The sequence below is a fragment of the Eptatretus burgeri genome, chromosome 9 (assembly GCF_056783735.1).
Source record: "Eptatretus burgeri isolate ZD-2024b chromosome 9, Ebu_testis_v1, whole genome shotgun sequence".
NCBI lineage: Eukaryota > Metazoa > Chordata > Myxini > Myxiniformes > Myxinidae > Eptatretus > Eptatretus burgeri.
In genome coordinates this window covers 71,933,168-71,960,597 of record NC_140969.1, presented here as the reverse complement: position 1 = coordinate 71,960,597, position 27,430 = coordinate 71,933,168, and the positions used below count along the sequence as shown (strand labels likewise).

Genomic DNA, 27,430 nt, shown 5'->3' with positions numbered 1-27,430 from the left:
TTAGGGGAAGGTTTCGTGTTACCAAGGTTAGAGTTATGGTTGGAGCTTTTCGAGTAATGGTGAGTATAATCAGGCCAGCCCAGACCAAACCAGAGTACAAAGCAGACAGAGAGAAAGCCTGAAGGCAGGGCTATGAAGTAGACAGGGAGAATGGTTTTTTTTATCTGGTGCACCGGTACCCCAGGGCAATTCACGAACTCCCGATGTGGCTTAGGATAGAGTTGACTTTCTTCCTGGACAATATGGCAGGATACAAGATATCCTGAGGTCCGCGAGACCAAGCACAGTAAGTATATATCGCGGGTCGAATGGCCTACGGGTTCCCCTTGGTTGAATGATTTTTCTTAACCATTGTGCCCATGTTTTGTGAATTTCTCACATCATCGACGCAATCGACAACGTGTGTAAATCATGAAGGTTATCAACGGCACCGCCATGTGCCACGTTATCGGCTCAAGTAAGAGGTGCAGCTATACCGTAAAACGGAGATAAGAGGCTTGTGTGCCTTCCTATTAGAATCTATGTACCGTATTTACTTAATTCCATGAAATTGCATTACTGACAGCAGCAGCTCATAACGCAGGTCGTTTTTACCTAGTGATAATTGTGTGGAACTTAATAAATTTGTGGTGTCGTTTTTGTTCAATGTAATCATTTTCTCAAAGTTTCCCCAAAGAAGAATCGCATCACATGTTCGAGGATAGACCGATTTAGTGAGACTGAGATCTACGGCGCATCAAAAGGGTCGTTTAACCAGTGACAGCAGCAAAATAAAACCCATCTTAACAAGAACAACCTTCGCCCATAAGGTAAACAGCAAAAGTGGAGAGAGAAAATGGATAAATTCAGGACTCCTTTCGACTTGGAGTGGGCCAGTGAAAACACTGCGACCCAGGAAAATTGCTACGTGACCACCCCTGCCGTCGAAATGGCGTTTCCCCACACAACCCCCCTCTCCACACCACCCCCCTCCCCCCTCCCTGAATCTCAAACCCTGTATCATGGCTCCATGACATGTAATCCTCCAAAAGGAAATCCGACATTCGTTAATCAAAAATTGGGAACTAATTTACCAAATTCGCAATACATCCCTGTTACAATTTCCGCACATACCGGTACATAATCAGAAATCTCGGCTAAATATTATCATCCAAGTAACACAGCAAAGGGCCGACTAAGGTAGCCGAGAGGTATGCACACTCACGTCTGATCTCCCGAGCCTGAGTTCCGTTCTCATCCGAGCTATAAACTGCCGTCCCGGGGTTTCGAATGAAGGACGAGGCATCAATGTATGCCCTGCCCTTCAGAAGGACCTGAGGCAGGAGGACCCATCTTCCAGCATTGGTCATTAGTGGATGATAAAGATCCCATGGTGTCTTTTGCAAAATGTTGGGATGGTTATCGCCAGCAATGAAGAGATTACAAACTTGTGCACTAACTCACACTTGGCAAGCATGGTGAATAAACCAATGTTCACCAACGTGAGTGGAAGGAGACCTTTATCCTACTGTGAACAGAAAACGTGATGGTGATAGTGGTGGTGGTGGTGATGGTGATGATGATGAAAATATGGGAACTTTATTCTGTTATACTTTGTTGCAATTATTGAATGTGTTTTCATGACAAAACATCAAACCCTGGTGGCAAACTAGCCATGGCATAAACACATCAAGTGTATTTTTTTTCAAACTGCTGCATTTTATGAGAAATAACAGCAATTCATGTGCATACAAATTAGTGTTTGAAATATCCATGGTTAAAAGTGTGTCCCGACACATCAACGTGCTTCCAGGAGGTCAAAAGCATCGACGAATGTATTTATCACTATGTGGCGGCATGGTTCCCTCGTACCATTGCCAACCATTATGAGCCTTCAACAAGGGCAGAGGGGAGGGAGGACACGTCGATGAATTAAGCTCGTCTGATTCCTTCACTGGACTCTGAATAGTAACCGTTGCCCAGAGAAGTCGCTCACGATTCATTCTCCGAAGCTCGAGGGATGAATGGAAAATGTTACATCCATCGAATTTACGGCGCACAACGTACCTGGATCGCATTTGCAAAAATAGTTTGCTTCGAAAGCCGTTAACTGCCCAAAATAATCGTCCCTTTCAGGAGGCTGCACGCCAGGTTTTGTGCCTAAAATGCAAACTGTAAAAACATTGATACCACTCGAGAAAAGTGTATTTAACGTTTCACACAATAACGCACTTGTGTGTTCCAAACGTCTCAATGCTGGAAAGTTTAAATCAATTTGCACAATCACAGGTAGGATAAGAGGTAGCTAAATTGGTTTGGTAGCTCTGTTGTTGCTGTTGTTTGGATTGGAGCAAGGTAGGACAAGATGACCCTCCTCCAACGCCCCCCCCCCGATTATTGGTGCAAGACTCTCCCTTCTACAACCTCATTGGAACTGGTTACATGTTCAGTATCCTGAACGTCGACGCCAGAGGGCTCTTTGGCCTCGTGGTATGGTGAGCAATTTCAAATGAGAAATGCTCAGCGAAGGACAGAGGAGCATCTTCGTATAAAGGAAGGAGCGAGCGTGGAGGTGCACTCTTTTCCCCAACTTACTCGACCACTTCCCCCAGAAACATAAACGGTCGCAATGAAAACAAAGAATCAAGATTACATTCACTCATCATGGCAAAGAAAACTTCAGTGATTGCAAAATAAAACTACTCGTCCATAACATTGCTATTCGAAACAGGTTCTGCATGCAAGGTTTATTGTGGAAACATCTCTATCTGTTTGATATAACCATGTGTGTTGAAAGAAGTTGGTCCAGGTACAAGTGTGGCTTTATCGAGCACGTTCAATGCACATGGCGTTCGAGCAAAGTGATTAAGAAAAGGTTCATGGGGCAGTATGAGTGAAAGAATGAGCAATAGGGTCTACATTTTATAGGGCATTCATTAAGTGGGTTTTATGTATGCAGGGGTTCCATAAATGGGAGTCTTCATGTAAACAAAGGGGAGCTCTGTCGTGGGAGAAGAGTCACTGGAAGTACATGTGAAGGGGTTTTGTAGATATATAAATAACAGCTATAAAAACAAATCTGTCTGTGATAATAAAAAAAGAGACCTTTCTAGGTATAGTAGTGCTGTCAAACCATGAATTTGTACAACGGATATGGAATTGGAGAGACCTAGAATGATTTAAGCGAGATATGAAGAAGCACCGACAAATGAGATGTGCGATGGTTTACTCTATTTGTGTTTATACGGAAAATAAATTGAAACGTTTAAATATTTCAGCACTTCTTCAAAGTAAAGGAATATTTTTTGTCGTTATTCATAGCTGTAATGAAAATATTTATCATGTTTTACTTATTTTATGATCCACTCAATCGCCTTCGTCGAAGACTCGAGGAGCTCGTGACGTGTACCAGATGCGCATCAGCGTACCGTCGTATCAATTAGGACATTGGAAAAAAAAATGGAAAAATCGACACAGTCGATGGGATTTCAACCTGAGATGTCAGCATCGTGAGCTACGTGCTCAGATTGGGAAGAAAAAAGTAAATCCAGTCTCAAGAAAGTCATTCCCTTGCTGCAAACAACGAAACCCACCATTTTAATTCTCGTTCAATGATCCACTGACAAGCACCCTCCCTGAATAAAAAAAACCTCCTTCATCCTGACTTTTCATTCCTGACACTTTTGTTTCAAATTCTTGTTTCCGTCTAAAACTGGTGGGTGCGACCATACCAGACAAAGAACGTCAGTGTACTTTAACATGAATCGCATGGGCATTGGGCGACAATCAACAGACAATACATTTTATTCTCCATACAATTCTCGTGACAATATCAAGCAGTACATGCTCAGAGATCGGAAAGTCAAAACAGACCAGGCCACAGTGATATGAGCCAAGATCAACTTATACTGGGGATCCATGCCTTCCTTTCATGAAATGTTCGTGCACGCTCTGCTTGGTTTCCAGACAAGGTAAAAAGCACAAAACCTGAGCTCAAAATCAACTCTGTGTTCAAAGTCGTTTACACGAGCCTCAGACTCATAAAACAAAAAGATTTGGCCTCTCAAATGTCATGGCACTTGCAATATAAAGAATGGGTCAGAACTTTGCAAGTAAAATATATATATATATATATATATATATATATATATATATATATATATATATATATATATATATATATATATATATATATATATATATATATATATATATATATATGTTTGTGAGGCTTCAATTGTTTTGTAAGAGTAAATACTGCATTGAAAACAGTGTTGGAAATAAATTATGGAAACAGGATAAAAACTTGGTAGAACATGCAAATGAAACGTGATGGAGTCGCATCTCATGGGCACAAGTGAAATGTTACGTAGTAGTCACGTGATGAGTTCGTACACTGTGATTTATTGTCACCCCAGTAATTTGAAAGCACCACACCTGCAGAAACACCATACGTGGTGATATCGTTGTGGTGTGGTAGATACCATGGCTCCTGAGAAGGAAATATCACGTGACAAGTGTACACAAACCAAAGTGTTAGGCATTAGCTAATGAAGGCGACTCCATGGGCAGATTGCAGCCCGACTCCATGTTTCATGACGAGCTGTATGGAAGATTCTGAGGACGATAAGCAAAACCAGTACTGTGGTGGAGATGCAAAACTGGCACTGTGGAGGGTGTACAAATCTGGCACTGTGGAGGGTGTACAAAACTGGCACTGTGGAGGGTGTACAAAACTGGCACTGTGGAGGGTGTACAAAACTGGTACTGTAGAGGGTGTACAAAACTGGTACTGTAGAGGGTGTACAAAACTGGCACTTTAGAGGGTGTACAAAACTGGCACTTTAGAGGGTGTACAAAACTGGTACTGTAGAGGGTGTACAAAACTGGTACTGTAGAGGGTGTACAAAACTGGCACTTTAGAGGGTGTACAAAACTGGTACTGTAGAGGGTGTACAAAACTGGCACTGTAGATGGTGTACAAAACTGGTACTGTAGAGGGTGTACAAAACTGGCACTGTAGATGGTGTACAAAAATGGTACTGTAGAGGGTGTACAAAACTGGTACTGTAGAGGGTGTACAAAACTGGCACTTTTGAGGGTGTACAAAACTGGCACTTTAGAGGGTGTACAAAACTGGCACTGTAGATGGTGTACAAAACTGGTACTGTAGAGGGTGTACAAAACTGGCACTGTAGAGGGTGTACAAAACTGGTACTGTAGAGGGTGTACAAAACTGGCACTTTAGAGGGTGTACAAAACTGGTACTGTAGAGGGTGTACAAAACTGGCACTGTAGATGGTGTACAAAACTGGTACTGTAGAGGGTGTACAAAACTGGCACTGTAGATGGTGTACAAAAATGGTACTGTAGAGGGTGTACAAAACTGGTACTGTAGAGGGTGCACAAAAATGGTACTGTAGAGGGTGTACAAAACTGGCACTTTAGAGGGTGTACAAAACTGGCACTTTAGAGGGAGTACAAAACTGGTACTGTAGAGGGTGTACAAAACTGGCACTGCAGATGGTGTACAAAACTGGTACTGTAGAGGGTGCACAAAACTGGTACTGTAGAGGGTGTACAAAACTGGCACTTTAGAGGGTGTACAAAACTGGTACAGTAGATGGTGTACAAAACTGGCACTGTAGATGGTGTACAAAAATGGTACTGTAGAGGGTGTACAAAACTGGTACTGTAGAGGGTGCACAAAAATGGTACTGTATAGGGTGTACAAAACTGGCACTTTAGAGGGTGTACAAAACTGGCACTTTAGAGGGTGTACAAAACTGGCACTGTAGATGGTGCACAAAACTGGTACTGTAGAGGGTGTACAAAACTGGCACTTTAGAGGGTGCACAAAACTGGTACTGTAGAGGGTGTACAAAACTGGCACTTTAGAGGGTGTACAAAACTGGTACTGTAGAGGGTGTACAAAACTGGTACTGTAGAGGGTGTACAAAACTGGCACTGTAGATGGTGTACAAAACTGGTACTGTAGAGGGTGTACAAAACTGGCACTGTAGAGGGTGTACAAAACTGGCACTGTAGAGGGTGTACAAAACTGGTACTATAGATGGTGTACAAAACTGGCACTGTAGATGGTGTACAAAACTGGTACTGCAGAGGGTGTACAAAACTGGCACTGCAGAGGGTGTACAAAACTGGCACTGTAGAGGGTGTACAAAACTGGTACTGTAGATGGTGTACAAAACTGGCACTGTAGATGGTGTACAAAACTGGTACTGTAGAGGGTGTACAAAACTGGTACTGTAGAGGGTGTACAAAACTGGTACTGTAGAGGGTGTACAAAACTGGTACTGTAGAGGGTGTACAAAACTGGCACTTTTGAGGGTGTACAAAACTGGTACTGTAGATGGTGTACAAAACTGGTACTGTAGAGGGTGTACAAAACTGGCACTGTAGATGGTGTACAAAACTGGTACTGTAAAGGGTGTACAAAAATGGCACTGTAGATGGTGTACAAAACTGGTACTGTAGAGGGTGTACAAAACTGGCACTTTAGAGGGTGTACAAAACTGGTACTGTAGAGGGTGCACAAAACTGGCACTTTAGATGGTGTACAAAACTGGTACTGTAGAGGGTGTACAAAACTGGCACTGTAGATGGTGTACAAAACTGGTACTGTAGAGGGTGTACAAAACTGGCACTGTAGATGGTGTACAAAACTGGTACTGTAGAGGGTGTACAAAACTGGCACTTTAGAGGGTGTACAAAACTGGCACTGTAGAGGGTGCACAAAACTGGTACTGTAGAGGGTGTACAAAACTGGCACTTTAGAGGGTGTACAAAACTGGTACTGTAGAGGGTGTACAGAACTGGCACTGTAGAGGGTGTACAAAACTGGTACTGTAGAGGATATGTGAAACTGGTACTTGTGGAGGATATACAAAATTGGTATCTTGGAGGACATGTGAAACTAATATTGAGGAGGACATGCAAAACTGGAACTGTGGAGGACATGTGAAACTGGTACTGTGGAGGATATGTGAAAATGGTACTGTGGAGGAAATGCAAAACTGGTACTGTGGAGGATATGTGAAACTAGTACTGTGGAGGATATGTGAAACTAGTACTTGTGGAGGATATGTGAAACTGGTACTGTGCATGATATGTGAAACAAGTACTGTGGAGGACATGCAGAACTGGTGCCTTGGAGGATGTGTGAAAGAAGTTACTGTGGAGAATATGTGAAAATGGTACTGTGGAGGATTTGCAAAACTGGTACTGTGGAGGATATGTGAAACTAGTACTGTGGAGGATATGTGAAACTAGTACTCTGGAAGAAATGCAAAACTGGTACTTTGGAGGATATGTGAAACTAGTACTGTGGAGGATATGTGAAAATGGTACTGTGGAGGAAATGCAAAACTGGTACTTTTGAGGATATGTGAAACTAGTACTTGTGGAGGATATGCAAAACTGGTATCTTGGAGGATATGTGAAACTAATACTGAAGAGGACATGCAAAACTGGAACTGTGGAGGACATGTGAAACTGGTACTTGTGGAGGATATGTGAAACTAATACTGAGGAGGACATGCAAAACTGGCACTGGAGAGGATATGTGAAACTGGTACTTGTGGAGGATATGCAAAACTGGTATTTTGGAGGATATGTGAAACTAACACTGAGGAGGACATGCAAAACTGGAACTGTGGAGGATATGTGAAACTGATACTGTGGAGGATATGTGAAACTGATACTGTGGAGGATATGTGAAACTGATACTGTGGAGGATATGTGAAACTGATACTGTGGAGGATATGTGAAACTGATACTGTGGAGGATATGTGAAACTGATACTGTGGAGGATAGGCAAAACTGGTATTGTGAGAGGATAGGCAAAACTGGTACTGTGGATGTTATGCAAAACTGGTACTGTGGAGGATATGCAAAACTGGTACTGCGGAGGATATGTGAAACTGGTACTGTGGATGATTTGCAAAAGTGGTACTGTGGAGGATATGTGAAACTAGTACTGTGGAGGATCTGTGAAACTGGTACTGTGGAGGATATGCGAAACTAGTACTGTGGAGGATATGTGAAACTGGTACTGTGGAGGATATATGAAACAAGTACTGTGGAGGATATGTGAAACTAGTACTGTGGAGGATATATGAAACTAGTACTGTGGAGGATATGTGAAAATGGTACTGTGGAGGATATCCAAAGTGGTACCTTTAAGGATATGAATTAACTCAGGGAATGTTTTCTCCAGATAGATGATGTTCCAGAACAGATCATATGAATAACCTTGTTGAGAGTCCAGGTGTTAACATATCTTCAAGAACAGTAAGATACACATTAGTGCAAAGTGTTTCTCAATGGACGTGGAGCTACCAAAAAAATATTTGCTGACTTTGCCACTCCCATTCCCTATATATGCTTGTCACATGATAATTCCTTCCAGAAAGTGATTGTATTAGCTGCACATTCATTACACTGGAATGATATCACCACCTATACTTTTATAGTCCTTCTGCAGGCGTGGCACTTTCTCATTGTTCACCTGGCAATCAATCACAGTTTACAAAATCAACACATGAATGTACAATGGAACATTTGTACAAATGAGATACGATTCTATCACATGTTATTTGTATTTTATATCCAATTTTTACTGTTTCAATAATTGCTTCCAATACTATAGCGTAAGGCATAATTTATATTTTTATAAACCAAAACAAGAGTCTTACTTCATGGAAAATTTCTACCTCGAAGTGGGTCTCACAGCCAACCAAACCAGTTTGCTACACAACCTGTTTTGAATGGCACTTTATGGCTTCAAAACAAGGTAAATGGCACTTGTTTTCAGAGTACTTTGCCTGAATGGAAGGAATGACATTAGAGGAGGCCAATAGCAATACTGAGCGAAGACCATGTGACTCCGACCTTCTCAACAGCACCAAGGACCAAGAATAAGAAAATGGTCATAAGTAATTTTACTGGACCCCAGTTAATTGGCAAACACCTCTGGGAGGATAAATGTTTATGCACATGCGTTTGCAGTGATTAAATGTATCTGTTAGAGAAAATCCACATTCAAAATAATTTTACAGATACACCAGGTCATGTTCAAGATGTGAAAGTGAGTCATCAGTGAAGTATACTTCATGAGACGAAATGTGGATAAGGTCTGGGAAAAGCGCTTCAAGGAGGGAAAGGCAATTGCTGTTGGTGTTGGAATACCTGAATGCTCCTCCCTATACCACTGGTGTGTAAAAACCTGTGACTGGTTTGGGCCAAGAATGTACTGCAAGAGGAGTGTGGGAATCCAAGTTGACTCTGCTGAATGAGAGATATATTTGTGCTACCAAATAGATAATAGAAACATGTGGTCCACCCTAATGATTTCTCTTGATGTGCTTGTGACCTGTGCAGGCCCTGTCATTAGAAGAACTGACACATGAGTGGCAGTTCTGGGAGCTGATCTCCCTTCAGCACGAGTCTGGAATATTCGTATGGAGTTGCAGCACAGAGTACAGATAGGTCCCAACATCTGATTTATTGTCTGACACAAGCTGACGGAGATAAATTTCCAAAGGTGAAAACAACTGATGTTCGGCTGCAGCTCCCCCACTAGAAGCTGTGAAGCTGAGAAATCCTTTTCTGCCCAGTGTGGGTTGTAAGCCGACATGAGATCCACCATGAGAGAAGAGCTCTGAGCTGGACCTGACCCTCGGGGCAGCGAATAACCGTGAGGACCTTCTTTTGGACCCCAACGGTTGTGATTCAGAACTTTACTCAGAACCACCCCGGAAGGCTGTGCTGCCAATCAATCATTATTAAACGTTTCCAAACATGCACATAAAATGTGAGGGACACAGTGTACGAGTCTCTGCGGCGGTGCACAATGCAGCTTTATGGACGAGTGATGATGTTCCACAAGGTTAATGTATTTGTTCCTCGGAAAATTGATGTTTTGAGTGTCTGACGTTATTACTCAAGTAAAATTGAATTACTGTATTGGCAAATATATAAAGATGACTTCGAGTCCAGGTTACACCAGGTATTATTTTCTGAGATAGCTCAACGGTGAAGCCCCCTGAACCCTCCAGATGGTTTTGCGACTTTGCACAGATTTGGGTTGAATGCTTCCCCCACTTCCTCACCCTCCAACAACCATCCTGAAATGTTAGATCCATCCCTGACCTACAATCTCACATATAAGTACTGTTTGGCTAAGAGGAATTTAGTTTCAATGAAACCCTCAATTATGAAATCAAATTAATGCGTAAGAATTTGATTTCAATATACTCTATCATCATGTACAAAGCTCTATGCAAAGCGTCGGTGCTGCCGAAGCAGTTTCTCGGATAGAGTTACAACCCTGGACAGGTCACCACTCTGACACAGAAAGTCACAGAAGGAATTTGGAATTTGGCCATGATGTCGGTGATAGCTCGCCTACTCTTCACGAAGGACACTGTGGGATCTTTGATGTCAACAAACTAATCCTGAACAGACGGTATGTCCAGTTAAACGTCCATGGCACACACATTGATGAACCCTGCCAGTGACACACCAGGATGACAGTTTATATCCGGGTTGGGATGGATACACAGGCAGGACAGCTCAGAAGCGAGTATGTATCCGACTATAAACCTGCATCTAGGCCATACTGTGATACATTTCCATATGCATATACATATACACAAATCGGTAGGCGACATGGGTGGTCGCTACATAATTGCATACTAGTCATAGTTTTTGACGGATCTGGCTGAAATTTTTTGACAAAGAGGTTGATTATAATGTGCATAAAAGCCTGGAAGCCGATTTTTGATTTTCGAAAAAAAATTTTTTTTTATGATTTTTCAAAAATTTCAAGGTACCGTTGCTAGCAACGGTGCTCAAAAGCATAGAACTAGATTCTGGTATGAACCTACCTGTCAAGTTTCATCGAAATCGGTTGACTCTGGCCTCCAGAGCTGTCCATTACAAACAAACAGACACAGACAGACGGAAAAAGTGAAAATAAGGGTACTATCGCGACCACCCAACAAGCCGGAAGGCGACATGGGTGGTCGCTATATAATTGCATACTAGTCATAGTTTTTGACGGATCGGGCTGAAATTTTTTGACAAAGAGGTTGATTATAGTGCGCATAAAAGTCTGGAAGCCGATTTTTGAAAAAAAAAATTTTTTTTTTTAGGATTTTTCAAAAATTTCAAAGTCCTGTTGCTAGGCAACGGTGGTGTCCATAGCAACGCTGCTCAAAAGCATAGAACTAGATCCTGGTATGAACCTACCTGTCAAGTTTCATCAAAATTGGTCGACTCCTCTGGCCTCCAGAGCTGTCCATTACATACAAACAATCCAACAAACATACAAACACACAAATGGAAAAGTGAAAATAAGGGTACTCTTGCGACCACCCAACATACAAAAATACAAACATACAGACAGACGGAAAAAGTAAAAATAAGTGTACTCTAGCGACTACTATATATATATATACGTATATATATATATATATATATGTATATATATATGTATATATGTATATATGTATATATGTATATATATATATATGTATATATATGTATATGTATATATATATGTATATATATGTATATGTATATATATATGTATATATATATATATGTATATATATATATGTATATATATATATGTATATATATATATATATATGTATATATATATATATATATATATATATATATATATATATATATATACATATACAGAAACATCACTCATACCTCCTGGCTGCAATGGTGAGCATCAGCCACGGATTACAGTATGTCTCACACGGTAAAACTGCATAATCCACAAAGAACAACCGTTTGTTTGCCACCCCGATGATTGTTTCCGCCAATACAAACCAATCAACCAGAAGACAAGTGGTGCAATTGGCAGATAAATCAAAATGGATGGAGCGTGGTACCATGAAGATGGGATGCGTGACAAGCGCTTCCCCAATCTCCAATGGACGTAAAGATCTCCAATGGATGTGGTGTGCACTTGCACAGGACTTTACGTCCATTGAAGATCGGGGAGCCACGCTCAATACATTCGATATATTATATATATATATATATATATATATATATATATATATATATATATATATATATATATTGTACTGTATGTAAAATACCATGTGCTGTTCTTCTTCACACACGTCTCCTCCTCCACCCAGTGAAATTAAGTAAACTGATGAGATCGTGAATTGATGTCGTGTAAGGTCCAAGGTTGGTGTCATTGCTAAAGTAGTGCGCCTGAGGCATGATGGCCCAAACGGCCATATCCTGTGTGAAAGTCCCTTGAACCTTCTAAGCACAAACTTTAAACCAAAAAAAAAACGACCAACGGACGCCAGGCCCTCCCCCTCCCCCTTCCTCTCCGCAAACTGCCCTAAGCTCCTCCCACTTTTCCAGCGACGACCACAGAGACGGCAATAGAGTGATGGGCGTGCCGGCAAAACAAGGCATGGAGCAAACAGCCGGATCCGGACTCGTCCTGCACGAACAAGAAACTACATAGTTCATGGAGGAGGCGCCAATATTACTTAATGACCCGTTGAAAGAAAGAAAGAGAGAGAGCGCAAAAAACTCGACTCCCAAAGGACAGGCTTCGGTACAAATCGCTGCGAGCGTCCACGACGTGACCGACGGAATCCGGTTTCCACAGATATAAAGATTTGAGCGCCTCGTCCACAAGGAACGCGAAGCTCGAACTCACCGAGTAAAAGGAGCTTCACCTCCCTGGCCGCCTTCTCGCCGTCCTCCTTCAGGTTGCGGTCGATCATTTTGGACCTCTCGACCGCCGCCTTGTCCTCGGCACTCATTGTACAGCCCATTGTTGAGGCTCTCGTCGTAACTCCACCACTCTACTCGAAACAGGCAACGTTCGCCCGACCGTCCTCTCAGATCCCTCTCTCCCCCATCCCTCCCTCCCCGTCCCGCTCACTCGCTCCCTCTCATGCACGGCCCGAGAAACCGCTCGACTTGGTCACACTCGCGCCGCGGTACCACAAGTCCACAACCACACGACTCCAAAGTTGCTTTGCGAACGCGAGAGCGCGACGAACACTCCTCGTGTTTCCCCCTTCGTTTCCCTTGGCTCGAGCGAGTGGAACGCGACGACGATCCTCTCGCTCCTCCCCCTCCTCCTCCTCCGCCCTGATTGTTTTTTCACAGGGAGGGAACAGGGCAGGAGGGAGTGATCGGGAACACCGGGGGGAACATTGGGATATTTAATTATGTGATCACTCGCTTCCTTGAAATGACAACTGAACGAAGTAAAATGGACACGTTTGTTGGACATTTCAATGTGCGGGGTCATGAAGTTGGGACGCATGGTAAGAGTTCAGACCGACCTCGTGGTGTAGAGTGGAGACCCGGTGTTTAGGTGCTTTTGCCTCGGGTTGGATCTTCCAAGGTTCAGTGGTCATCGGTGCAGCACCACGGAGCACGCTCTCCTCGGGACGGGTCTTTGTCGCAAAGCAGGTGGATCGACCTTGTGGGCCGGTGTCATCGATAAGTGAATCCTGCCTTTAAATCGTCATGCTTGAGTAGTAGGGGTAGCGCACGACCGGGTCGTGTGTGGGGAAACGAAACGATTCGGCTTTAGTACGTTCAACTCGAGAGACCACGGTCCACTGGGTGTTGTAATATCAACCAATTCTGCCAAAAAAAAGGAGCTTCTCATCGACAAGGGTCGACACGGCTACGGTCATGTGCTCGTCTACGAACTTGTCGTTCCGACGTGGAGCCGAATCCGACTCAAAACTACCGTCCTGGGTCAGTACCCGTAGTGGGTGGGAGGGGGGCTGCATCACGGAGCACGCTGCAATTTCTCTGGAAGACCTCCCAAAGCCGGTTGACCCATCTGCATTTATGCTGCAGACCGGACATGCCACAGCCGTGAGACGGCCTTCTCCTGTGTTACCTTTTATATGAGCAGCAGCAGTTTCTGAAATTCCACCATTTATAGCTTCTTGGTACCAGGGTCTTCCTAAAAACATTTGCCTTGTGTTGTCTCCTCCATTCACGCGTTACATTTCACACTTGCCTTGGCACACCCCAAATGTGTCCTCAACATCACTGTACGAGTGTGTACGGAGTACGCCCACACCATTTCCTTCCTACGCTAAACGCCATACTTAGGCCTTGCTTGGTTTCCACTGCGTTGAACCGATTTCGAGGTTGCAGCACAGAACAGGGTGAGGGCAAGGTATGGGAACCAAGTGAAGAAGCTGAAGGTTTGGAGGCGTCGTGTAAGAAGTATGGAGAAGGGTTTAGGGGGAATTGCCGGAGTTATGTGTGGAAGACCATCAGGAAAAGTGTGCATCGTCGAGGAATAGGAAACCTGGAGTGGTGGACGGAGGAGATAGCGAAGGCAGTTGGTGAAAGGAATATTTGGAAGAGGATAGAGAAGATCAAGGAGAGGGGGAGGCAGCCGGATGTAGAGTTGCTGCCCCTGTATGGGCAGAAGAAGAAAGCAGCAAGGAGAGCTGTGGATAAGGCTGGGAATGATATGGAAGAGGAGGTGGACAACAAGTTGGAAGAGGATGGTGGGAGAAAGATGATAAATTGGCTTGTGACAGGGATGAAGGTTGTAAGGACATGATTGGGGGTTGTAAGGACCACATCCGTTGAGGATGGTGGTGGGAGGCTCGTGCAAGAGAGGGCGGAAGTATTGAGGGTGTGGGAAGGGTATTTCAAAGAGCTGTTGAACCGGGAAGGATGCAACGGCGAGCTGGAGCTACCATGTTATGTGGAAGGGAACGTGGCTTTGGTGGAGATCACAGAGAAGGAAGTGTGGATGGCATTGAAGAGGATCAAGAAGGGAAGAGCGCCAGACATTGATGAGGTGTGTACGGAGATGATAATTATAGCGGGAGAAGTTTGAGTCAGTTGGATGAAGTGGCTGTTGAATATATGTGTGAGAGAGGGTTCAATTTTGGAGGATAGGGTTACTTGTGCTGACATGGAAGGGGAAGGGCAATGATCAAGATCCAGGAAAGTAAAGGGGCATTATGCTTTGAAGTCATGTAATGAAGGTGCTGGAGAGGATTCTGGACAGAATGGTAAGAAAGAGTGTGGAGATGGAGATTGGAGAAGATCAGCAGGGGGTTTAGAAAGTGTAGGGGGACGGCGGATGGGATGTTCATGCTGAGGTCGCTGGTGGAGAAGAGATTGGAGGTACAAGGTGAGATGGAATTGGGATTTGTGGACCTTGAGAAGGCCTCCAACACTGTCCCGAGAGAGATGGTGATGGCGACACTGAGATGGACGGGAGTGCTGGAAGCAGAAGTTAGGTTGGTGGAATGGATGTACAAGGGAACAGAGGGAAGAGTTTTGGTTAATTGTGGGATGTTTGAGGAGTTAAGCGTGAACATCAGTTTGAGGCAGGGAAGCACTCTCAGCCCACTCGGGTTTATCATGGTGATTGAGCTGGGAAGCAGGAAGGTGAGCTTGTGGGGTAGTATGGAGAGGATGCTGCATGCGGATGATCCGGCTGTTGTGGTGGAGAGTGGGCGGGAGATGCAGGAAGTTCTGAGGGAGTGGAAGTAGGCATTTGGGAAGCATGTGCTGAAGATGAGTATGGGGAAGATTGAGGTGATGTGTGTTTGGCAGCAGAGAAAAGAAATGAATGTCAGGTTAGAGGGGAAGGAGATCAAGCAGAGAAATACGTTTGAGTATCTGGAACAGTGGCCAGGGATGGTAAGTCTAAGGCAGAGGTGCGGAGGATTCAGGTGGGTGTGAATACATGGAGGAGGGTGGACAGAGTAATGGCAGACAGAAAGACATCAAGCAAATTGAAAGGGAAGGTTCTGATGTGTGTAACGCCGGCCTACCTTTATGGCCTAGAGATGGTGGCACTGACGGAGAGACCACAGAGGTTTGCTCGAACAACTGGATCAGGAGGATTGCGAGAGTGAAGAGGCTGGATAGAAGGAGGATGGATGAACTGAGGGTGGGGATTGGTGTGCAAATGAGCTTGACGGGGACATTTGTGAAATGCTGGCTGAGATGGGCTGGACACTTGGTGCGGATGGGGGAAGAGAGAATGGAAAAGATAGCGGATAGGTTGAGGGAGAAAGGTGGGATGAAAACAGGTAGACCGCAGTTGAGATGGGAGGATTGTGTGAGGATGGCTATCCAAAAAGGATGGATATCCAGAGTGGAGGGAGTTGTCTGAGGACAGAGGGAAGTGGAGGAGTATCGTTGTCAAGGCAGGACAGAATTGTGGTGCCATTGGACCTCACTCCTTATAAAGAATAAGAAGAAGCACATTTTGTTCTTCAGAACCTTGAACATCGAGAGCAAATGTGTTCTTATTCTTCTTATTATTCTTATTCTTCCAATAAAATGTGGAGACCTCCAAGGCAGATTATCACACAGAGGGTATTATCGTCAACCTTCCAACGCACCAGCACATCCTTTCATGGTAGTTTGTGATCCTGCTGCCCTTTGTCATTCATCTCCTTTATGAGCCTTGACCCTCGTACAAAAATATGTTCACAAGCAAAGATGCTGAAGCTCAGATGGAGAGAGGAACTTGAAATTTTACTGGAGTACAATGACTTCGAATGATTGCATTGAATAGAACAAAAGAGACCATGTTGATGACCTAGGTCTTCAATATGCAGTGGACAATTAAATCTCGGCTGGTCAAGAGTTTTCGCCCAGTTGCTGAGTTGTCCAGTGTCTGTCAACACAGAGCGTCAGTTCTGCCGAAGAAGTTTCCTGCCTTGGGTTAGAATCCTGCTCAGGTCACCACTCCAACGCAGGATACTCGACTGAGTGTGCAGGAATTTATTTGTTCAGGGTGATGGCCATAATTCGCTGACTCTTCATGGACACCGTGTGATCTTTACCGTGTACCAACTAATGGTAGCAGACGACGCGCGCACACACGCACACACACACACACACACACACACACACACACACACACACACACACACACACACACACACACACACACACACACACACACACACACACACACACTGATGCTGCACTACTTATTGATGTTGCTGTCGTGGCTCATAGGGGAAACAACGACCTCAGATCAACTGCAGGGGGAAACATCAAGTTGCGTGTAAAATATACATTTGATATTTCTGATTCAAACAAAATCGGGTTCTGTATGTCAAGGATCATGCCACAATGACACCTATTCTCATCACAATGGATGTCGTGGAGAATGGTCCATCGGATCGACATATGACGAACTTAAATAGATAAGAGGAGTTCTGCCTCCAATGCTGTGCCCACAGAAAGGCAGGTGCAAAGGCACACCATTGGTGAATAAAGGGAATTAAGTGAGGGTAGAAATTGGAAAAAAAAATTCATGAAAAAGGGTAGGTGGCAACTTGGGATGTAGGGGAAAGGGGTAGGGGAGGGGAGAGAATGTGTGGGAGTGGTGGAAACATTTGAAGGTGGCGTGGAATGGATAATATTAATGGGATGGATATGGAGGAGGGAAGAAGTGACAAACTCCAGCCACGTCGTCGTGTGTGTGCAATGTGTACACGGATCCAAACACCTATTGCACACTTTAGTTTTTATGATGCAAACATCGTAATTTACTTGCTCTTGTCCGGGTTCGAACCCTAGTTCGTTCGAGTTGGGGCACTTACACTCAGATTATACCATCCTTTGGATATTGTGATGTCAACCTGGCTGCACACCTGCATTGTGTTAGGTAATAGGTAGTGTAAGTTAAATGTTCCACTATCTTTCCAAAGCAAGGAAACGCTGTGTGTCGGTACTCTGGTCGAACTTGGTGCTTTGCGTTTACCTGTAATAATTAGCTCACCAGGAGATGAGACTTTTAATGAGGTGGTGCAGGTACAGGTAGAAATGATCCATCACGTCAAAGCTGGGGCAACGGCAGGACAACGAAAACGTATAGTGTGCTCACCTTTAAGTTGTGCATTCTGGGTTCGATTCCCGACCAGAATGTAAACTGTCGGATTGTCTTTTTTTCCCATGCAGGTACGTGTTGTTTCGATTTGAGTACACTGGCCATCAGAAGCATTGGTGGGCGTTGAAGATCCCGTGGTGTCCTTCTCAATGGAAGGCCCGTGTGTGCCCGTACCCTGGCTAAAACTCTACCCAAACCAACGGCACACTGCGACGAGACTGGTGACCTCATTCGTGTCCATGGTTCATCCTGAGCCATGGAAAGGTTCGTGACTCGTCATGGCATGGACGACGACCTCACTGTTAACAACACTAACAAGGTTGTGACGGTCATGACAGGGTGAGATTGTAAAATATATGTCACAAACCGATCCATCCAGAAAGCACGGCTTGTGTCGCAACCATGCGATGACAATAAACCACAGATGAGTGCAATGCTGTATTGTGCAATTAACTTAAAAAAAATGTGTCCAAGAACGACCCAAGTTTAAGCAACTGTTTTCGATGCCGCACAAAACCACAGTTACCATCCAAGAAACAAACACATCGTCACATGCATTATTTCGTACGAAGGTCTCCTTCATTTGGTGATGGATACAAGGTTCCCAACTACGTGCTGTCGTGATCGTTGTATGTGTGGCACAGTCCCGGGGGTCCGATTTACCATCTCAGGGAATCGTGCCCCTGATGCGCAAAACTTTCCCACCCATTCGCTGTGATCACAAAAACGGCCGAACAGGTTCTTCCTCGCAAAGGTAACTTGAGCTTACCCGCTACATTGATGAAGCCTGCATCCTGGATGTGCCGAGAATAAAGGACGTGGAGCCTGTTCAGCACAACAACATTATTTTGATTCTGATGTACCATAGTCTGTTAAAGAGCGTCGGTGTGGTCGGTATCGAGGTGCTGCCGAAGCAGTTACTTGGCAAGAGTTATACTGGGTGATTTGCCATTGGCATCTCAGCAATGGTGAGGGCAGGAATTTGAAATTTGTTCAGGGTGCCGGCGATAGTTTGCTTACTCTTCCCAAAGTTCACCACGGCATCCTTAACCTCCACCAACTAAGTCCAATTTTACGTCCATCCGTGGGACGGCATACACGTTGATGAGTCGCCATGCCAATGAAACACTGGGATGACCGTTTATAGCTGGGCCGAGATTCGAACCCAGGATAGACAATTGAGAGGCGAGCAAGTGTGGCCATCCATACCTCTAAGCCTTGGTTTTTCAAACCCGGGGGCACGACCCCAAGTGGGGTCGCTGAGAAAATTTCGTGGGGTAGCGGGTGTCCGCTTGCAGCGAGAAAAAATTGTCTATTTTCGATCGGTGTTCACTTTTACAGGATGTAATATAAACGGTTCGTTCAAAGTATGGGAACCGGCGCAACATGACGCTTGGAATGGGATCCAGCGATGCGCGGGCTCGCTGAAGGGCGGTTCATTTTGGCGGGAAATTAGTGGTTTGATCCACGGCCTCTCAGACTCTGACTCTATCATTAACGTCTATTCACGTCTCCACGTACGACTCGAGACCTTATTTCTGATGGCAGCACCGGCCACCAGCAAATCTCGAGAACTTTCTTACGAGGATAAATTTCTGGACCTTGGATTTCACTACGTGGTGGATAAAAGTGGGGCACAGAGGCCTCAGTGTGTGATTTGTTTCGAAGTGCTTTCTTCGGAGTCTATGAAACAAAATAAGTTGCAGAGGAATTCGACTACAAAACATGCGCCTTATCAGGATAAGGAGAGAGCGTTCTTGGAGAGGAAACTTCTTGCACTCAAGAATACGCGTCTTGACAGAGAGGGTACATGCCATCAGACAAATTCTCGGGCATTAGAGGCCTCGTATCGATTGTCGCTCCATGTTGCCAAGACTAAAAAGCCTCACTCCATTGTGGAAGAACTCGTGCTGCCATGTGCAAAGGACATGGTATCTCTAATGGTTGGGGAGGAAGTGGCGAAGAAACTGGCAGTTATACCTCTCTCTGACAACACCATCCAACGCAGAATTGAAGATATGAGTCTGGATGTAACGGCTCAGGTCGTACAGAAGATCAAGGAATCGCCGTGGAACGCCATACAGTTGGACGAGTCCACTGATATCGCATCGTACGCGCAACTCATCGACTGGGTCCGCTTCATCAAGGTTGATAACTTTGTCGATGAGCCTCTGCTCATCAAACCATTGGAGGCCACCACCAAAGGCGAGGACATTTTTGGGGAATTAGAGCAGTTTTATCGTGACCATGATCTGGACTTTGGAAAGTTGCTCGGTTCTACAACAGACAGCGCGGCAGCAATGTTAGGAGTGTGTTCTGGATTCAAGGCTAAATTGCTTGAGGTGGCTCCTCAGACCTCCATGGTACACTGCATGATTCACCGAGAAGCGCTCGCCTCTCGTACTTTGCCAGAAACCTTGCAGAGCGTGCTCTCAGAAGTCGTAAAAATGGTGAATCACATCAAATTGAGCGCCGTCAACACTAGGTTATTCAGGCTATTCTGCCAGGAGATGGATGCTGACCATAAGAATTTACTCTTCTACACTCAAGTCAGATGGTTATCTTGAGGAAACCTTCTCCTGCACGTTTACGAGCTCAAAGATGAACTGAAGGAGTTCCTACGCACACAAGGGAAAACGGCATGGGTAGCGTTGCTTGAGTCGGACTCTTGGCTGTCAGAACTGTGCTATCTTGTTGACATCTTTGAACGTCTCAATGTCCTCAACCGCTCCCTCCAAGGCAAAGACGCCAACCTCATGATTTTTCACGACAAAATGAGCGGATTTCTAGCGACTCTAAAATTGCTGGCAGACAAAGCAGCTGTTAAGCGCTTCAGCCTTTTCCTCCATCTGGTGGAGCATCTAACGAGCTGACAGTACGATGATACTGAGCTCGACAGTCTTTCTGGGGAGATAGCACGTCACCTTCAGTCGCTCATTGAACAGTTCGAGCACAATTTCCCCGAGTTGGATGTGCAGTCCTTTTCTGTGGTTCGGGACCCTTTCATGGCTCCACTGGACTCGATTGCTGATGAAGATGATACAGCACAGGAAGAGCTTGTACAGCTCCAGCAGGATTCAGGAGTGCAGGCTCTTGCGCGGACGAATTCGTTGTCGACATTCTGGTGCAAAATGCTGCCGTCGTACCCGATCCTGTCACGGCGCGCCATTAAGGTTCTCATGCCATATCCTTCATCATACTTTTGTGAGCAGTCGTTCTCCACCATGGTAGTGATTAAATCAAAGTACAGAAATCGCCGAGAAATGGAGCATGATATGATCCTGGCATTGTCATCTACTTCTCCACGAATAGAGAAGTTGGTTTCTGAAAAACAGGCTCATCCTTCTCACTGATATATCTAAATGTCATTCAGACAAAACTTCTGAAACATTCAACTGTACTATTTGGATACTGTCGGCTATTCTCCGTTTACTCGTCTATGAAAACATGACGATGGTGAATAACGTAAACAGTAAATGTTCTTGTGTCATATGAAATCTTATCTTGTATATTATGAATTGGGTTTTCAATCTTTTGGGTCGCGCGATGTGGAGAGGTTCTGAAATTGGGTCGCCACTAAAAAATGTTTGAAAACCACTGGTCTAAACCATCCTGCCAACCCACAACAACGTAAACGACCTCAACAAACCATGTACCTGCTACCAAGCAAGCTATATTGTTAGGTCAGGCCAGATCAGATATGTGACTTGCTACAGGTACCATGTAAACCTGAACTAATCTGTTTGATGGTCGGGTGTCCATGATGAAATCGTCTCCCCCACCAAATTTCCTGGTGAGGAAGGTGTTTGGATATGGACACCCAGCAGGATTAAAAACAAAACCTGTCAAAGGGCGGAAGAGCTCCTTATTTGCCAACGGCCATCCATATCTAGTGCCCAACTGTGTCTGCGGACGTCCTCCTGCAGTTGGGTTACTTTTTATTAGGAAGTTGGGAGCAGGAATTGCACACCGGCCACCCTAAAACCCTCCATTCTGAAAAACATACTAAAAAAAAAAACCAACAATGGTTGGAAGTCCTCAATGCGGACATGAAATCAGAGCCATATCCCGAGACATACCGCGTGCTTTTGACACGGTCTGGAGCCCTGCCCTGCTCACCAAACTCTCGGTATCCAAGGCCATCTCGAATGATGGCTCGCAGGCTTCCTCTCCTGTCGCAGCCAACGTGTGGCCCTAAATGGAGTTCTTTCATCCCCTCTTCCTGTCAAGTCTGGAGTCGCTCAAGGCAGCGTTCTGGGCCCTGTTCTTTTTCTGGTTTTCATCAATGATCTCTCCGACTCTCTGGAAAATCCTCTTTATCTCTTTGCTGACGACTCCACCCTCTGCAGTACCATCTGTCATCCCTCAGATCGGCAAACAGCAGCTTCTTTGCTCTCTGCAGATCTGGATAAAATCACAAACTGGTCCAACATATGGAACATGTCTTTCAATCCGGACAAATCTCACACTCTCACCATGTCTCTCCGAAAGGACCAGTTGTAACCCCCCCATCCCCCATCCACTTTCTCAACAATCCTCTGGAAGAAGTCCTTTTATTCAAGCTTCTGGATCTCACTATCTGCCATGATCTTTCCTGGGAAAGCCACATTTCCAACATGGCCTCCAGAGCCAGTCACCGAATGGGAATACTCCATGATAGTGCAAAGTCCTTCCATGGCCCACCTGAGCTCCTGACCAGATACAAAGCTTTCATCCACAGCCTGATGGAGTACTGCTCTGCCCTCTAGGTTGGTGCTCCTGCTGACCACAATACCGATCACAGGCTTGTTGCAGCAACTCTGAAGTTGCAGCTTAAATCTGGGAGAATGGAGACAATCCCATCCTCGGCTGGACGTTCGCAAGCTCAAGGATGAGAGGGTTGCTGAGAAGTTTGTGAACAGGCTGAGTGTGGATTTGGGGGGGGGGGGCTGGGTGTTTTGGGGAATCCTGAAGAGTTGTGGAGTGCCTTCAAGACCACCGTCCTTGATGTTGCCGGTGGATGTCGTGGAACTCACTGTCGGGTGAAGAAGAATTTTGTTTCTCAACGGACACTGGATACCATTGACCAGAGTCGCAGGGCCAGGCTGAATGGCAGAACTGAGCTGTTCAGGGAGCTGAGGTGTAAAACTACGTGGCCTAAGGGTGGACAAGAAGGCCAATGTTTAAGGAATCTGTGAGGGGGTTGAGCATCATCTGTATTCAGGCAATTCTCATCCTGCTTACAGGGGAATTCATGCATTGCATTCCTCCAAGCCCATCCCGGTGTACTGCAGTTAGAGCCGAGGGTGTTGGGCTCTTGAAAGAGGAGTCCGAAGTGAAGGCCCACTGGGCTGGTTACTTTGAGCGCCTGCACCATACTGATCCACCAGCTATCAAGTTCGATGTCAGGGATGTTGCGAAGCCGATGGCTGATCCTCCAATCAACTGTGATCCACCATCACCTGTGGAAAAACAGGCTGTGGTGAACCAGTTGAAATTGGCTAAATCTCATGGGATCTGTGGCATCCATGCTGAATTTCTCAATGCTGGTGGAAATGCTGTACTCGTGTCGTTGCATGCAGTTTTGTGCTCTGCCTGGAACACAGGCATCATCCCAAATGAGTGGAAGAGGGGTCTTGATGTCCCTCTCTGGAAAGGGAAGGGTGATTGCCAGGACTGCAACAACTACCGAGGGGAGATGCTGCTCTCAGTGCCCAGCAAGGTCTTTGCTCGGATAATTCTTGATAGGGTTCGCCACCATCTGCTTGAGCACCAGCGTCCAGAGCAGTCAGGCTTTACACCAAAGAGGTCAACGATTCACCGTATCCTTGCTCTTTGTGTCCCCACCGAATGCAACAAGAGTTTCGGCAGGGGTTGCCTGCAGCATATGTTGTTCTCTGCAAAGCATTCGATTCAGTGAATTGGGATGCCCTCTGGAGGATTCTTGGTCTTCGTGGGGTGTCACCAAAACTGATCAATTTGATGTCTGGCACTGCGAGTGCTGTGAGATGTGGTGGTACCATCTCTGACTTATTTCCAGTTGTTACTGGAGTTCGTCAGGGGTGTGTACTGCCCCCACACTTTTCAGCACTTGTATTGACTGGATTCTGGAAAGAATATCAGAGATCAAGATACGGTGCATCGTTTGGGAATGTCAAGATCTCTGACCTTGATTTCACAGATAATGCAGTCACCTTTGCAGAGACTCTGGATGTCCTTTTGGGGATCCTAAAGGTGCTGGATGAGAAGTCGGGGCCTCTGGGATTACGGGTTTGCTGGGTCAAAACTAAGGTCCAGTCTTTCATTGACATCTTGGATGCTGCTATCTTGTCTGTTCCTGTTTGTGGCGAGGATGTTGAGGTCACGGAGAGATTCACTTACCTTGGCAGTGATATTCATGTCTCTGCTGGCTGTGAGCCAGAGGTCAATAGATCGTCGACCGAGAATTAACAGGGTCCAACAACACTTTTTTACAGTTTGAGAAAAATGAAATCAAAAATTCAAAGTGGAATTGCCGCTATCTCATAACATTTTATTTTCATATCGTGTGCTACATAACAGGTACATATAAAGGTTACATAAAATAATCTTACTTAGTTTCCTCTGTTGCCCTTCTAAATGGACTGCTTCTAAATTTGAATGAAATGTCAGATAGACCCTGTTAATTCTCGGTCGACGAGATGTCTGGGTCGTGCCCGGGGAGTCATAGATTCACTCGATCATGGTATGTGGTGCTGCCGGTACCTGCGCAGGAGGACAAAAGTCCGAGTCTTCAGATCCTTGGTCCTTCCAGTCTTGCTCTATGGATGTGAGACTTGGACTCTGACCAAGGAATTTGAGATGGAGAATTTAATCCTTTGGTACCAGGTCTCTTCAGAGAATCCTTAGCTATCGCTGTTCGGACTTTGTGTACAACTAGTTATTGCTGAGAGGGAGACTCAAATGAGATTTGTTACCTACATAGTATGTGAGCGTCAGCTGTGGCTGTAGGACATGTGGCTCGTATTTTTTTCCTTTTTAAAGCCCCTCTAGCTCAACTGTCCCTCTCGGGCCCAATAACCCCTCTAACTATCCAATCTCCCAGGAGAAAAGTCAAAGCACATACATTGGTAAACATTTTGACGAGGCTCACCGGCAGAGTAGCCCACTGGTGTGGGTGTGTGTGGGTGGGGGGGGGGGGTGCGTACCTATCCCTATATGTACTACAAATTTGGAATGCAATGGGTCCACACAAAATCCAATTACCCTCCTCTGTTACTCCAGTGACCACAGACATCCAAAAATGGAACCATGGGGGAACATCCCTACTCTGTCCTAACCTCAATAAAGCTCATTTCTCTTTATCAGTAAACCCCCTTTTACATTGGTTCTATGCAACCAATATGCTCATTGGCCTGCGTGTTGGTGCTCCATCACGTTTGGGACTGGGCCTCAATTTTTCTGTCTGGGCCGTCTGTGTGGCGGGCAGTGTGACTCCACATGCAGGCGTACGCACCTGTGCACTCGCACATTGCGCCCCCGGGACGTTGAGGCCACCACTCAACTTCCCTGCTCCACGTCAAATTATGGGGGGAGCTCTTCCCGACTTCCCCTCCAGTGCCCTCTCTGGCACTTGGCACCCGGGTCTTCTCTTGAGGTACCCGGTTCCTTCATTTGGCTCACCCCTCAGGGTCCCATGGCCTACTCACAGCCAGCATGCTCTCAGCTGCTGGGGTGTTCTTCTCAACAACAACTGACCTTCTACGAGCCACACTCCAAGCCTGTCAATTCACAATTACATATTTTGCAAAACACAAATCTCTCTCACCACTCAAATCCACTCATTCTTTAATTATTCACATTCGAACTATCTGTTCATCAATCCTTCCATCCTGTACTCTTCGGTCCCCAAGTCAACACCAACCTCAGTCGAACTCCGTACATGCTAATTAATCCCTCACGATTAGAAACAATTAATCCTCAGGACATGTCTAATTACCTTCCCAGATTCTTCCTTCCCTCACTTCAACATTCCTTACAAGGGACAATGCTTTTAAAACACACACAGTACGGAGGGGCCATCGGAGTGTTTTGGGTGTGCGGGGAGGAATCATTCGAGTGTGGGGAGGAATCATTCGAGTGTTTTGGCACTGAAGCAGCAGGGCCGAGCGGGGACCCACGTCACCGTCTGACATGGGGATTCTTCACAGTTCCATCACTGCATCCACCCCGTCAGATGCCCACCAATGGGAAGAGACCACGTGGGGTCGAAGGATCCTCGCATGAACTTTGCTCCCTCGAAGCCACGCCTTCCATAGCATGTATGAAGGCCAGGATGCGGCTCGGTTTGGTGCCGTTTGTCAATGCACCAGGGACGCAAGAAACATCTCGAACTGCTGACTCGGAGATCACCTGCCAGAGCGGGGGTTGAGTTGAACCATGCTGTGCTGGGGTACAAGGCGATGTCTTTGATGTATTGAGGAGCTCCAGCTACACTCACACCACATGCTTCCAACACAACACTGACACTCCACCACCCAACCCCTCATGCCCCCCCCCACCCCCGCTTATGCTCTAGCCCACTGCAACCCCGCTTGGTTACGTGAGGTAAGTGAAGAGTCAAACCAATACTCCAAACTGCCTCTTTCTGCTCCTCCTGTCTCTTCTTTCCAGATGAATGATGGCGCAATGTCTTGTGTGTGTAAGTCTATGTAAGGGGGAAACACGTGCTGGCGGTAAGACTTTTCTTTGTGCCTTTGTTTTGCCATTGTCTTTCGCCTTTGATTGCTTGATATTTGCTTTCTGATCTAAATAAATGCTTAATGATTATTGCTTGTGGGTGTACATAAACAATGGTTACTTTCCAGACCTGCTTGTTTATGTCCTGTCTTTCATTGGTCTGGCACAGCGTGTATGTAAAAGATAGGCGGGAAATTTTTGCACCACCGATTGGTTCCAGATTAGCTAATGCTGTACTCACAGTTCTGCTTGGCTGTAATAATTGCTCTGGTGTGTGTTGAGGGTGCTGTCCCTGGTTGAGGTCATTCGGTCACCAATAGGTAACACGACATTGAGGGTGTGAGAACCTTGTTTTACATAATTATCCCAACATGTCCATGGTTGCTTCACCTGTCAGGCCACGAAGTTATATGTAGCCCAGTGGCCTCAGGGTTGGAGAGCACTTGGCGGGTCCAGCGACCATCCCATGGATCTTGTCCGTACTCGAACCTGACCCAAAACAAGATATATATGTATACTAGCAGGGTATGCTTACACATTTTAAGCAATAACGAAACGTGCTCCCCCATCGTCTCGGGTTGCTCACCTGCATTTATTTTTTTCATTTTTTTATATTCATTAATATATGTTTTCATTTGAGGATGTTCTCTGACAGTTCTGTGATTATTATTTTTTTTTCCTGGTTTATTGGCTTCGATGTCCATCGGCAGCAACATTTCAGCTTTCTACGTCACCCGAAAGGTACCGATCTTTAATATCAGTGAGAAAGTGGGCTTTAAATATTTGATGCTACGTATGGATGGGATTTGTAGCAGCATTGCTGCT

General features: G+C 45.4%; 2 protein-coding genes across 4 annotated transcripts in view; one reads left to right on the top strand and one right to left on the bottom strand.

Annotated features, from left to right (window-relative positions):
- Positions 1–13,106, bottom strand: part of LOC147020341 (guanine nucleotide-binding protein G(i) subunit alpha-1-like) — a 141,213-nt gene extending 128,107 nt beyond the window's left edge. Inside the window, exon 1 of the mRNA XM_085895652.1 lies at positions 12,710–13,106. Coding sequence (XP_085751778.1) covers positions 12,710–12,827 — 118 coding nt within the window. The 5' untranslated portion in view covers positions 12,828–13,106. The remainder of the gene's footprint in view (positions 1–12,709) is intronic.
- Positions 13,107–13,204: 98 nt separating this feature from the next.
- On the top strand, positions 13,205–20,969 carry LOC147020340 (zinc finger BED domain-containing protein 5-like). Of its 3 annotated transcripts, none has more exons than XM_085895651.1 (2): positions 13,205–13,328; positions 17,980–20,969. In XM_085895651.1, the coding sequence occupies exon 2, from the start codon at positions 19,042–19,044 to the stop codon at positions 20,473–20,475; it is 1,434 nt and encodes a 477-aa protein (XP_085751777.1). In that variant the 5' UTR covers positions 13,205–13,328; positions 17,980–19,041; the 3' UTR covers positions 20,476–20,969. The 3 variants fall into 3 exon arrangements, with proteins under 3 accessions (XP_085751777.1, XP_085751776.1, XP_085751775.1); XM_085895650.1 differs by having other exon boundaries at positions 13,266–13,476; XM_085895649.1 differs by having other exon boundaries at positions 13,266–14,842.
- Positions 20,970–27,430: the final 6,461 nt, after the last annotated feature.

Bases quoted from the DNA above. Each gene is read 5' to 3' on its own strand.
- LOC147020340 (XM_085895651.1), top strand. From the start codon at position 19,042: ATGACCGTTTATAGCTGGGCCGAGATTCGAACCCAGGATAGACAATTG.